This window comes from Gouania willdenowi, chromosome 8, assembly GCF_900634775.1.
Source record: "Gouania willdenowi chromosome 8, fGouWil2.1, whole genome shotgun sequence".
NCBI lineage: Eukaryota > Metazoa > Chordata > Actinopteri > Blenniiformes > Gobiesocidae > Gouania > Gouania willdenowi.
In genome coordinates this window covers 34,412,082-34,426,584 of record NC_041051.1, presented here as the reverse complement: position 1 = coordinate 34,426,584, position 14,503 = coordinate 34,412,082, and the positions used below count along the sequence as shown (strand labels likewise).

General features: G+C 42.8%; 1 protein-coding gene across 1 annotated transcript; it reads left to right on the top strand.

The window, feature by feature from the left end:
* Positions 1–6,755: 6,755 nt before the first annotated feature.
* On the top strand, positions 6,756–10,132 carry LOC114469055 (keratin, type I cytoskeletal 13-like). Its single transcript, XM_028456303.1, has 8 exons — positions 6,756–7,177; positions 7,407–7,489; positions 7,558–7,714; positions 7,780–7,941; positions 8,004–8,129; positions 8,206–8,280; positions 9,774–9,919; positions 10,002–10,132. Exons 1-8 carry the CDS (start codon positions 6,770–6,772, stop codon positions 10,060–10,062), a joined length of 1,218 nt encoding a protein of 405 aa, XP_028312104.1. The 5' UTR covers positions 6,756–6,769; the 3' UTR covers positions 10,063–10,132.
* The last annotated feature ends 4,371 nt before the right edge of the window (positions 10,133–14,503 follow it).

Genomic DNA, 14,503 nt, shown 5'->3' with positions numbered 1-14,503 from the left:
GATCCAAAAGCAGCTCTTGCTTTTGATATCGATCAACACATGAGTCTGAGTGTTCAGAGCCCTGCTACATCCTTCAGAAATCACTGGCAGCTTTTCCAAAACAGTCACCAGCGTAGTACGGACTTTTCGATAGATTAGGAAACCACCAGCTCCGATCAGCAGCATGCCTACTATCATTATTCCAATCATGTAGATGTCCTCCACGTCTTCCACGGAAAGGATGGACAGACACACAACTCGCCACTTGTTCCAAGGGTCAAGTGTGTATCCAGCCGCAAACGTCTTGCTTGGACATGCGGGTTCACCACCCCCGGTTCTTTTTGTTGAAAAAATCTGATCGATAGCACTGAGAGACCAACTAATTAATTCCATTATTCCGGTTTTGGATGAGTTGCAGAGAGAGGCTCTTGTTAGGCTCACAGGACCAGACAAAGCAGCAGCAGGGAGAGAGATAAGAATGTAAGGGAGGGAGAAACAGAGAGTGCAAGAAGAAGCACAGCTCCAGCGTCCAGCAAAAATAGAAGTGCTGCGTATTTGCTGCAGAGGGCCGCAGCAGTGACGGTGCTGTGCTGGAAATTGACACACTGACTTTAATGGAAACCTATCAGCTGCGTTGCTGTTTCGCAGCAGTTACGGTGCAGTTATCAGTGACGTGCAGTCAGGGTAGGCAAGGTAGGCAGTGCCTACCCAAGGGTGAATTGATATTTTGATTATTTGTTTTAATTATAATATAATTATAAATGATATTCCAATAGCCTACAGTACCTATAAGTTTGAAAGTGTCAGCATTTTGTGCGTTTCATAGCCCAAATTACTAAACATCACTATTTCCTGGTACGGCAGAGCACAGTCTCACTCTGCTGTAAGGAGGAGGAGGAGCCAGGAGGAGGCCACACCCTCTCCCAAAAGCACATTGCTCCTCTGTCTCTGCTTTCATAGCGTGTTTTGTGTTAGCGCATGCGCAGTCAGTTCCACAAGATGAAAACCATTTACGTCCAAAGGCAGCGTAACCGTGCTATGCTAAATGCTATACGTATGTTCACAGTGCATTAGTGAATTGATCCAGTGTGGCTGCTGCTACGTTCTCTAGGATAATGGTAGAATTATATGCACATTATAATTCTGCACTTATAAAATGTCAACCCCCCCCCCCCCCCAAGTTCACAAAACATGTGTTGTTCCCACAAAGGTTCCGTCCTAGTGTCAGCACACAGATAATCTCATAACAAAGTGTGTCCTGAGCTAGAATAACTTATTCCCTCCCCCTCTTCACTGTCATAAATGAATGAGAACGACACAGTCACATTTACCAGAAATGAAACCGAACAACTCAGCTTTGACCTCAGTGTGAGGGGGCACTAGAGCACTAATCTGTTCATTTATAAACTCTAATAATGAGTAGAAGACCCTCCTCTTCACCCACCCACACTGTCCCAGACAGATATATTTATTATCAGCAGACACATACGTGTGGGGAATGATCTTCTGGGGTGCCTTGATGACCCCCTGGAGGGCTTTCCTGTCCTTGGATGTGCAGGTGGCATACCACATGGTGACACTGCTGTTGTGTTGGTTGACCATGTTAGGTCATCAGCCACATGTACCCTAAGAAACCTGGGGTGGACAGCCCTCTGGAAGAACTTCATACAGATGTTAGTTCCACTGGTCTGTAGTCATTGAGGCTGCTTATGGTGGTTTTTTTGGGGACAGGAACAATGGTGGGACTTTCAGACAGGATGGGACCATGGCCAGTTCCAGGGAGGTGTTGGAGATCCTTGTTAGGAACCCTGAAAGCTGGTCAGCACAGGCCTTGAGAACCTTTATTTTATTTTTATTTATTCAGTTTATTTCCGACATGGTTACATTCACTTTTTTTTTTTTCATTTTTTTTTTTTTTTTTTTACATGCCAAAAAAGGAGACGAGAGAAGCAGTTTGCTTATCCGGGTCCCGTCCCATGTTTAACCATCGCAAATTTACATGGGTTTACATGTCTCTCTGGTCAAACATTCTTGAGTTGTTCTAAAAACCGTCCTTTTTTGTGTATTCTCATCTGTAGTCAGTGTTGTCTTTTTTTAATTTTTTTTATTTATTCCTCCTCCTCTCTATCGTGGTTCATGTTGGCCTTGTTCCCTGCCAGACGTTGTTAGCATTCCTCCAGTTCAAGAATAGTTCCTCTTTCGAAGGTGTTTGGAAGGTTTTTCCCTTTTCATCCATAATGTCACCACTCGGGAATGTCTCTTTTGGACATACAAGTTTACAGCTTGTTTTGTCTCTACATCAAGGTTAATCCAGCTGTTGTTAGTTCTATTGGCAGTGTTGTATTTTCCACTGTTAGATTTAACTTGTATAAACACATTATTATATCTTAGTTCATAAGCAAGGTAGTAATTTCATTGTACAGGAAAACGTGTTTCTAACTGCACATATGACAATAAACACTTTGAATTTAAATTTAATGTAATCCTTAATCACCCCACCACCTAGCAATTGAAATGAATAAATGACAGACCTTTTTTACTCTTGGTTTCCACATTTAATTCAGTCTCCGTAAAATAATCACAGTCTGAGTTTTGTTTCCAGTGTTTATATAGATCTGGGTCCATATCCATGATTACCATCAGTAGTGTTGTTGTTTAGGTGGATCCTTCGTATTTTCCCAAGTCTTCCATCGTTTTGATGAGAACTGGTTTTCCGTCCTCTTCTTCCAGGATATAAATCCTGCAGTTCCTTGTCCACGTCTTCACAATCTTTTCTCCTTTTTTTATTTGGCGTGCCTTCCATGCAATGCTTGCATTTTGTTTCGTCAGGTTTTCATTGATGTACACCTTCGTTCCCTTCAGTTTATTTCCTTGCCTCAGGAGTTGTCCTTTGAATTTCATATTCGTGAAGGTTATTTTTACAGCTCTGTTATCATTTTTCTTTGGCAGGAGTTGATGTTGTCAGGGTTCAGGACAATGTCCTTCGACTCCATGTAGTCAATGACCTGTTGTTCAATCGATTTTGTTTCTTCGTCACTCGCGTAACTCCTGGGTTTTATCTTTAGGCCTGTGATGATGACATCTTTCTCTCTTTCCTTTTGTTCCAGCTGTTCAACCCTCGCGTTCAACAATTTTATCTCTTCAGCATTTCTTTCATTCTTTTCTTTCAGTACCTTTGCTTCGCTTTGTAGGTTTTCCAGTGAGTTTTCCAGCGTCTTTTCCAACGACTTTATCTCGGCAGATAGGTTTCGTAGACCCTCGCATATCATCTCCTTGACTTCTTCCAAACCCGAATTGGGTTCTGAAGGGCCTCCCTGTGGTTTTTTCACCATTTTCCTTCAGTCTTGGGCCCAGTTTTTCAGGCTGTTCAGCTGTAGCCAAGGTCGTGTTATCAGAGCGAATGAAAACACGTCTGCTCTCTCCAAAGACCAGAGAAGTAACCTTGTCTGGTTCCATCTGATCCCACGGCTTTGTGAGGGTTTAGAACCTTTAGAACCTTCCTCATTTGATGTTCCTGCAGCTCAGATGAGTCGGTGCTGCTGAGGTTGGGGGTCTGGGTGGAGCCTCTCAACCGTGAAGCAGGTGAAAAAGTGGTTGAGCTCTTCCACCAGTGAGACGTTTGCAGAGCTGTCCTTGTGGTTGGTAGCTGCTGTACGCCCTGCTCCTCTGGCCTCAGGTTGTCCTCTTTCCTGTGGTAGCCCCTCAGGCTGCTTTAATCCCCCTCCTCAGGTGATGCTGTAAAGTTCCTGGTTTTATTGTTTTTACTGCTGATTTATTATTTCTTATTTATCTTAACTGTTGAATATTTTCTTGCGTATGAAATGCTCTATACAAATATATTAGCCATGCCTTAATAATATACATATACTGAATATTCTTTAATATTAGTAATAGTAATAATAATAAAATAATTTTAATTGTAATAGTGTAAATATTACAATTAAATATATACAATTATAAACCCTCCAACACGTGAATCATGGTCAGCTGATCAGGACAGCCAATCACAGTGTGATCCTCTATCACCTGGTAAACTGGGGGGGCAGCAGTGTGGCTGCAGCTGTAGCTCTCCTTCCATGTGACGGTTCTCAGCCTGCGGCGCTGCAGCACTCAGTGTAAATCCAGTCTGACAGGAGGAATGTCATCAAATCCAAAGCAATAAAGAGTCAGTCTGAGATTACTGGAACTATTGAAATAAATCTATTTAGGAGACAATGAATCATTGTTTTTCAACCGTGGGGTCGGGATCCCATGAGGGGTCTTCTAGAGCCTAAATGGGGTCTAATTAATTTTAAATTTTTTAAACATCATTTATTTATTATTAAAACAAAACTAACAACTGTATTTATATACTGATGAAACTACTGTACTGATGAAAAACTAATTCTAGAAAAAAAGAAAAAAAAAATGTCTTTGGGGTCATCAGAAATTCTTGATATCAAAATGGGGTCACGATCCAAAGTTTCAAAACCACTGCATGAGATAGTGTTTATTTCACTTATTTACAAAATAAGATTATTTAAAATGTGTTATCACTCATTCATTCCATCATTATGATCTATAGATGTTTTTAAATAGTTTTATAAACTAAATATAGTAGTCAGACATGGGGGGGTTAGCACATTAGCACACTAGCACAGGTTAGCACACTAGCGCAGGTTAGCACGTTAGCACACTAGCACAGGTTAGCACGTTAGCACACTAGCACAGGTTAGCGCACTAGCACAAGTTAGCACATTAGCACAGGTTAGCATTTTAGCACAGGTTAGCATGTTAGCGCAGCAGTGATGGATGTTTGGTAATGAAAGAGACCAGCTGTCAGCAGCTGATATAACCCTTTTAGAGACGCTCGTTTGTCATTGTGACAGTGTGAGAACACATTATTAATGTTTGATGATGATGATGATGATGAAGCTCTGTGAGGATCATGTTCAACCATCAGGATCAGAGCTGATGACCTCAGAGAGAAGCTCCACCCACAGAGAGTAAAGTTACTAATAAAGTAACTAATGGAGTTATAAACACTGTTAGTCAGGTTAGTGCAGATCTATGGACACAGATCAGATAGTGGAGCCCAGAGCTCACAGTAACCATGGTGATGCTGTGTTTAGTTGTTATGCTGCAAAGAAGTGGAACAAACTGCAGCAGAGCTGAAGTCAGCATCACATGTGAACATTTTTAAATCAAAGTTAAAGGAACTTTTTTTTCTACTGCATATGATTGAGAGAGAGATTTATGGTCATGTTGATGATGTCATGATGATTTTAATTGATTTTACTGATGATTTTAAATGTTCTTATTGATTTTAAACAATTGAATGTTTTATCATGTAAAGCACATTGAGTTGCCTTGTGTATGAAATGTGTTGTACAAATACATCAGGTTCTCCTGATGCGTGATCTGTGGAGCCTGGAGGGAGACGCAGTAGGAGCTGCTCTCACAGTGCTCACATTTCTGAGCCACACCTGAAGGCACCACCAGCTTTACTCACAATAATGAAAGGCTTTCTGCTGGTTTCCATGGTTACGGCCTCTGGCAGCTGATGATGTGTCCGAGTGTTGATGCTTTGGACAGTTGGATTAGTTTACACAATGAGTGGGTATGTGTAACCATGGTGACACATATACACACACAGAGTGCTTTAAATTGAGTGTGTGTGTGATAGAGCTATGATGATGATGATGATGATGATGATGATGATGATGTCCTGGAGGCAGACGCTCTGCACATCCTCTGTTGGCACCGCTCCAACACTTCCCTGCTAGGGTTGCTTTGTTACGCTCTTAGTGGGAAGATGTTACTCTGTGTGTGTGTGTGTGTGTGTGTGATAACAGCTCAGATATCATATCCCAAAGCACAGATGATGACTAACATGAACTATTCCTGGTTCTATGTACAGGTTATAGTTCCTCAGCAGAGGAACCAGAGGTTTAAAACCCGATCATACTCCACCAGGCTACGGAGTCACTTTAACCATCGTTAAATATAACATCAACCTACAAACGAGCAGCACAGATCAACAGCTAAGGATTGTGGGAAATGTAGGATTTTACTGAATACTACACAACAGTGAACTCCAATGTTTGATGCTTTAAGGTTTTTAAGGTTATAGTAATGGTTATGTTGTACATACCGGTAGTTAGCTATAGTTACAGTATATACAGTATGTATATTTATATATAGTTCTAGCTATGGTTGTATTCTTAAACTCTGAGAAAGTAAAGGTGTAGAACTCGTCAGACGGCGTCCTCTGAGTGTTTGATTGACGGCTGATATTCATAAACTGGATGAAGGATGTGACAGGTTGGATGATGAAAACCAACGACTGAAACAACATCTGCGTTTCTATGACGATGAAACAAAGGAACGCCACAAGGCGTTTCACCAGGAGAAACTGCTGCCTCAGCAGAAATCACATCAGCACGGTTCACTGGGAGGGCGATGGATTCCTCTGTCACTCACTCATCCAACGCTGCATCCAACCACCACCCCCTCTCCCCAAAGAACATAATATTAAAGTGTAAACCTTTGGTGTGTTTGACAGACGTGAGGTTTATGAGACGCTATGAGTTAATTAATGACTCTAACCCTCAGGCAGTGATTGGCTGTCACTGAGCTTATGTAACATCCCATAATAACGCTCAGACTTCAGGTAAAAATGCACTGAAGGGTTTCTGCTGCAGGGAGACAGTGAGGGTGAGGGGTGGGGCTTGAGGTGAGAGGCGGAGTCTGAGCTCCTTTAAAGTCTGCTGTGCCTCTCCTAGCTCACTCTCCTCCTGGTCTCGTCGTTATGGCTACCATGATCTCCTCCTTCAGCTCCCGGGGCAGCAGCCTGGGCTCGGGTCGGGCCCTGGGGGGCCGCATGAGCTCCTTCAGCATGTCTGGAGCAGCCATGGGGGGCGGATCTAGAGTCTCCTCCGCCAGCCACAGCTTCTCTGGAGCCGGGTTTGGTTCTGGTTCTGGGTTTGGTTCTGGTTCTGGGTTTGGAGCATCTGATGACAGCTTGATGGGGAATGAAAAGTTCACCATGCAGAACCTGAACGACCGACTGGCCTCCTACCTGTCCAAGGTGGCGGCCCTGGAGACGGCCAACGCTGACCTGGAGCTGAAGATCAAAGGGTTTGTGGAGAGCCGAGTCGGCCCGGCAACCAGAGACTACAGCACCTACTACAGCACCATCGCTGAGCTGCAGGTCAAGGTAGGAAACACATTCTGTTGGGTTCTCATCATTCACTATTCTAACTGTGGGACAGAGAGGTGCATTATGGGAAGTAGAGTCCTTCAGAGCACATCATTACATTATACCCATGGAATGTGTTAGAGTCAGAAAGTGGGGTGAAGCTCCGCCCCTGAGGTGTGAGGAGAGAAAAAACCATTTCACTAAAGACATTTTAAACCTTTGTGTGTGTGTGTGTGTGTGTGTGTAGGTCCAGGAGGCACTGACTGTACGTGGTACAGTAACTCTGAGTGTAGATAATGCTCAACTGGCACTGGGCGACTTCAGGATGAAGTGAGTGGTGCTGCTACAGTCTGATGATGATGATGATGATGATGACCTTTGACCTGGTCCACCTGTAGGTATGAGAACGAGCTGTCCATGCGTCAGTCAGTAGAGGCGGACATCGCGGGGCTGAAGATGCTGCTGGGAGAACTGGGCGTGGCTAAGACTGACCTCAGTATGCAGATGGACAGTCTGACAGAGGAGAAGAACACAATGAAGACCAACCATCAAGAGGTCAGCATGACCTCTGAGGCCCCGCCCCAGGCTCACCTCTCATCTGTGACCTCTGACCCCTGTAGGACCTGTTGGCCATGCGGGACCAGATGAGTGGGCAGGTCAACGTGGAGGTGGACGCTGCTCCTCAGGAGGACCTCACCAAGGTCATCGATGACATCAGAGAACATTACGAACAGGTGGCGGCCAAGAGCCGCAAGGAGTTGGAGGCGTGGTTTAACAACAAGGTATGCACACACGCACACACACACACGCGCACACGCTCACCTGTCACCTGTGCTGCTGTCAGACGGAGATGCTGAGTCAGGAGGTGGTTACCACGGAGATGACCCTGAAGACGAGCACCACGGAAGTGAAGGAGGTGAAGAGTCAGCTGCAGGCGTTAGAGATAGAACTACAGTCTCAGCTCAGCATGGTGAGAACATGTGTGTGTGTGTGTGTGTGTGTGTGTGTGTGTGTGTGTGTGTGTAACAGCTCTCTCTGTTTAACAGAAAGCGTCTCTAGAAGCTTCTCTGTCTGACATTCAGAACAGATACGCCTCCATGATGCAGAACTACCAGCTGAGGGTGAGTGTGTGTGTGTGTGTGTGTGTGTGTGTGTGTGTGTTACCTGTACAGGTGAGTTAATGTGTGTGTGTTACCTGTACAGGTGAGTTAATGTGTGTGTGTGTGTGTGTTACCTGTACAGGTGAGTTAATGTGTGTGTGTGTTACCTGTACAGGTGAGTTAATGTGTGTGTGTGTTACCTGTACAGGTGAGTTTGTGTGTGTGTGTGGGTGTTTTACCTGTACAGGTGAGTTAAGGTGTGTGTGGGTGTGTGTGGTGTGTGTGTGTGTGTGTGGTCAGTGTGTGTGTGTGTGTGTGTTACCTGTACAGGTGAGTTAATGTGTGTGTGTGTACCTGTACAGGTGCGTTTGTGTGTGTGTGGTGTGTGGTGTGTGGGTGTGTGTTGTGTGTTACCTGTACAGGTGAGTTAATTGTGTGTGTGTGGTGTGTTTACCTGTACAGGTGAGTTAATTTTGGTGTGTGTTACCTGTACAGGTGAGTTAATGTGTGTGTTTGTGGTGTTACCTGTACAGGTGAGTTAATGGTGTGTGGGTGTTGTGTGTGTGTTGTGTGTTGTGTGGTGTGTGTGTTGGTGTGTGGGTGTGTGTGTGTGTGTTGTGTGGTGTTACCTGTAACAGGTGAGTTAATGGTGTTGTGTTACCCTGTACAGGTGAGTTATGTGTGTGTGTTACCTGTACAGGTGAGTTAATGTGTGTGTGTGTGGTTACCTGTACAGGTGAGTTAATGTGTGTGTGTGTTACCTGGACAGGTGAGTTAATGTGTGTGTGTGTGTGTGTGTGTGCTGTGTGTGGTGTGGTGGTGTGTTACCTGTACAGGTGAGTTAATGTGTGTGTGTGGTGTGTGTGTGTGTGTGTGTGTTGTGTGTGTGTTTACCTGTACAGGTGAGTTAATGTGTGTGTGTGTGTTACCTGTACAGGTGAGTTAGTGTGTGTGTGTGTGTGTGTGTGTTACCTGTACAGGTGAGTTAGTGTGTGTGTGTGTTAGCTGTGCGGGTGGGTGTGTGTGTGTGTGGGTGGGGGTGGTGTGTGTGTGTTACCTGTACAGGTGAGTTAATGTGTGTGTGTGTTACCTGTACAGGTGAGTTAATGTGTGTGTGTGTGTGTGTGTGTGTGTGTGTGTGTTACCTGTACAGGTGAGTTAATGTGTGTGTGTGTTACCTGTACAGGTGAGTTAATGTGTGTGTGTGTTACCTGTACAGGTGAGTTAATGTGTGTGTGTGTGTGTGTTACCTGTACAGGTGAGTTAATGTGTGTGTGTATGTGTGTGTGTGTGTGTGTTACCTGTACAGGTGAGTTAATGTGTGTGTGTGTGTGTGTGTGTGTTACCTGTACAGGTGAGTTAATGTGTGTGTGTGTGTGTGTGTGTTACCTGTACAGGTGAGTTAATGTGTGTGTGTGTGTGTGTGTTACCTGTACAGGTGAGTTAATGTGTGTGTGTGTGTGTGTTACCTGTACAGGTGAGTTAATGTGTGTGTGTGTGTGTTACCTGTACAGGTCAGTGCTACAGAGCAGCAGCTCCAACAGCTCAGGTCAGACATGGAGCGTCAGCAGCAGGAGTACCAGGTCCTCCTGGACATTAAGACCAAACTAGAGATGGAGATCACTGAGTACAGGAGGCTGCTGGATGGAGAGGGGGCGGGGTCAGAACCAACACTCACACACTGCCATCTGCTGGTTAGATGATGGTACACACTGTAATGTCTGATCTTTGTTCTCCTGCAGATCTTCGTCCTCTTCCTCCGTCACCACAAAGACGGTCACTGTGGTAGAAACCTCTTCCTAAGGCTGACCTTTGACCTCCAGACACGCTTCTTTCAGCCTGAGAGTGAAATAAAGAGGAAGTCACACACAAACATTTCCTCTTTTTATTATTTATTTCATGATTCATATCTGATCATCACATGTATTGTATAGCAGTGGTTCCCAAACAGAGGTACATGAGAACATTACAGGTTAGGGTCACAATTAATTTAAAAATAATCAATAAATGTTCCCATTTCCTTTTCATGCTTTTTATTTTTATCTTTTGGCAAATTCACCACAAAGTAACAGTACTATTGTCTTTTCTTGTAATTTATTGAAACAGGATTATTTTAATCACACTTTTGACAATAGATAACCATAAATAGCTACATTTTACTTACTATTAAAGTAAAAATAATACATTTTATTTCTCAGGTGCTTTTCAAAACCTCTCACACATGGTTAATCCCAAAAATATCACTGGTATTTAAATGTTTTGTGTAGCATTTAAAGCTGACAGTCAGTGAATAAAGGCCAAATGATTTATTACTGGTACATTAAAACAATATTATCATATCACTTTAAAACCAACAAAACCACAGCAGTGATAGATAAATATAATGATTACAATCAACAATAGAATCCTAATATAAGCCATGATTACATTAAAAAGGAGCTGAAACATGTATTTATAAAAGATAAAACCAGGTAAAATGATTCACTCACTGTCCTAATGAGAAAATACAGTTATTATCGTCAAACAGTTAAAATCATCTTTTACAAGCTGAGTTTTAAAGCCTTTTAAACATCCAGATACTATGAGAATTTAAGCCGTTACTAACAGAAATAAACAACTGTTTACAACTGGTCTCATTTCATCTTTTCTATTATGCAAAAAATACATTTATTTATGTTAAAAGACCACGTGTAAAGTAACGAGTGTAATTAGCTTCAAAAGGTTTAACAAACTTACACATTTCTTAAAGAATTTCGTGCACGTGCTTTAGGTGGAGCAGAGAGGGGCGGGGCCTGATAGTGCGTCAGTTAATTAAGTCCGTCAATAAAACGGAAGTCCCTCGTGGTTCCCACCACTGACTTCCGTTCAGTCATTACATGTGTTTAAATTCCACTCATTGTTTTACATGAATTATTGAACCTTATTGAACCAATGATGGAGACACAGTGAGGTTTATGAGAACTTTCTGTTCCACATGGGATGAAAAAGATAGGAACTACTGTATAGTGTAAACATCCACATTCAACAATAAGTTTAGTTTGTTAAATAATTTCCCACCACTGACGGTCTGTTTGTCTGTTTTTAGTCACAGTAACAAAATAAACCGTCAGTGAAGAAGAAAAATGAGCAGATTTATTTCATTATTTTACTGCGTCCATCAAACCTCTGAGTCCAGGTGGCAGTTAGGACACGCCCCCTCAGCACTGCTGTTGACCTGTGGTCACCGCTAGAGGGAGCACAACAGTGATGGATGGACAAACTCATCACTTCCTGTCAAAACAAGATGAATTTGACAAAAAAACCTTGTTCACACTAAATATCCCTGTTGATTCTCCACCTTTATTTTGAAAGTTCTGAAAACATTTGAAGTGAGAAAGTGACCAAGTAGAATATCAACATGTGCTCATTTGATCCATAAAACTCACATAGACATATTTCATTCACACGTTTTCAGAGACCCTCCATTGGTCTACTGACTAAACTTCCTGTTAACTTCAAAACAAAAGCCCTATATACAAAAGAGGTAAAAAAAAAATAAAATAAAATAATGGAAGACAAGAAGAGATACACACTACATACTAATTTAGCCGTCACACTTAGTATGAGTGGTACGTTATGGATTAATATCATAAATAATCTTATGCTTTAACACATTAACAATCAGCTGATGAAACCTGTGTCTAGAACGTACACGCAGATATATTATCAATCAATCAATCAATCAATCTTTTATTTGTATAGCACCAAATCATAACCAATGGTATCTCAAGACACTTTACAGTAGAGCAGTCTTAAGGACGGACTCTTCATTTTATGGATACACACATATGCATATATACGTATATACACATACATATGTATCCCACACCCAACATGAATTCATCATGGCGGCAAGGAAAACCTTCTGTTAAGCAGCAGGAACCTTGTGTGGATCCCATTCCTATGATGAACAGCCATCCACGTTATGCTGTGTTGGGTGTGTGCAGAGGAAAGGGTGGAGACAGAGTTGTTGAGACTCTGTAACTCCACACTGAGGATCCCACGGACCTGCAAGACAAAAGCCAGAAGGAGAACAGGAGCAAACACACAAGGGAAGAAGCAGACATAGAGGGAGTGTTTGAGAGAGGAATGGGACCCTCTCCGGTCCCTCTCTAACCTAAATGACCTCTCTCTTAACGCCCTCTCCAACCTCTCTCCAACCGAGCATGCCAGACCCCCCCCCGGCAGTCTATGCCTATTGCATCTTAACTATGAGCTATGAGCTGGTTCCTAACTAAAAGCTTTACCAAAGAGGAATGTTTTGACCCGAACCTTCAAGGTAGAGAGGGTGTCTGCCCCCCGAACCGTGGTTGGTAGATGGTTCCAGAGAAGTGGGGCCTGATAACTGAAAGCTCTTCCTCCTATACTACTTTTAGAGACAAATGGAACAACGAGTAGTCCAGCATTTTGAGAGCGTAGTGTTCTGGGGGGATTGTATGGCACTACAAGCTCCTTGAGATAGACTGGTGCCTGTCCATTTAGGGCTTTATAAGTGAGAAGAAGAATCTTGAATTCTATTCTATATTTTATGGGAAGCCAATGCAGAGAGGCTAATACAGGAGTAATGTGATCTCTTCTCCTAGTTTTAGTCAGTACACGTGCTGCAGCATTTTGAACCAGCTGAAGTGTCTTAAGCGACTTGTTCGGGCAGCCTGCTAAAAGAGAATTACAATAATCCAGTCTAGAGGTAACAAAAGCATGGACTAGTTTTTCGGCGTCGCCCTGAGACAGGATAGATCTGATTTTAGCAATGTTACGGAGATGAAAGAAGGCAGTTCTTGAAGTTTGTTTTATGTGAGAGTTGAAGGATAAGTCCTGATCAAATAGAACCCCAAGGTTTCTAACAGTTGTGCTTCGTGCCAGAGTAATGCCATCTAGGGCAGTTAGGCTAGCATAGGTTTCTCTAAGGTGTCGTGGGCCCAGTACAATGACCTCAGTCTTGTCTGAGTTGAGAAGAAGAAAATTTTGGTCCATCCAGGCCCTAATGTCCTTTAGACAGGCCTCAAGTTTAGATAGCTGATTTGTCTCACCTGACTTCATTGATACATACAGTTGGGTATCATCAGCATAGCAGTGAAAGTTAACAGAGTATTTTCTCATAACATTACCAAGGGGGAGCATATAGATACAGAAGAGGATTGGACCTAGCACAGAGCCCTGAGGAACCCCGTAGTTTACTTTAGTGTACACAGAAGACCTATTATTCACGTGTACAAACTGGTACCTATCAGATAGGTAGGACTTAAACCAGTTTAGGGCAGTCCCTGTGATTCCAAGTAATTTCTCTAATCTCTCTAGTAGAATATAGTGATCTATAGTGTCAAAAGCTGCACTAAGATCTAATAAAACCAGCACTGAGAGTCGTCCTTCATCTGAAGCCCAGAGTAGATCATTAGTTACTTTAACTAAAGCAGTCTCTGTGCTGTGTTGAGCTCTAAAACCTGACTGGAAGTCCTCGAACAGGCTGTTGTTTTGAAGAAATTCACAGAGCTGAGCTGCCACAACTTTCTCAAGAATCTTTGAAATAAAAGGAAGATTAGATATAGGCCTGTAGTTTGCTAAAGTGCTGGAATCAAGAGTAGGTTTTTTGAGAAGGGGTTTGATTACAGCTACTTTAAAGGACTGTGGCACGTAGCCTATTGATAGGGATATATTTATTGTCTCCAACAAAGATGGGCAGACCAGGGGAATAACTTCTTTAAACAGCTTAGTTGGGATCGGATCTGAAAGGCAGGTCGATGGTTTAGAGGATGAAATAATAGAGTTAAGTTCCTGAAGTCCTATATGTGTGAAACAGTTTAGGTTAGGTCTATTTACATTTAATGGTACAGCAGGCCCAGGTGAAGGCAGGGAGTGGCTAATTTTATCTCTAATCTTATGAATTTTATGGTTAAAAAATGTCATAAAGTCCTCACAGCTGAGGGCTAGAGGAATCATGGGCTCAATAGAGCTCTGACTTTGTGTTAGCCTGGCTACAGTGCTGAAAAGGTACCTCGGATTATTTTTATTTTCTTCAATTAGTGAGGAGTAGTATGTAGATGGACTATGTCGTAAGGCTGTCATGTATTTACTATGGCTTTCTTGCCAGAGTATTCGTGACTCCTCTGTTTTATTGGAGCGCCACATTCTCTCTAATTTACGGGTTGTTTGTTTGAGTGTGTGAGTTTCAGAGCTAAACCACGGAGCTTTCCTCTGACGTTTAATA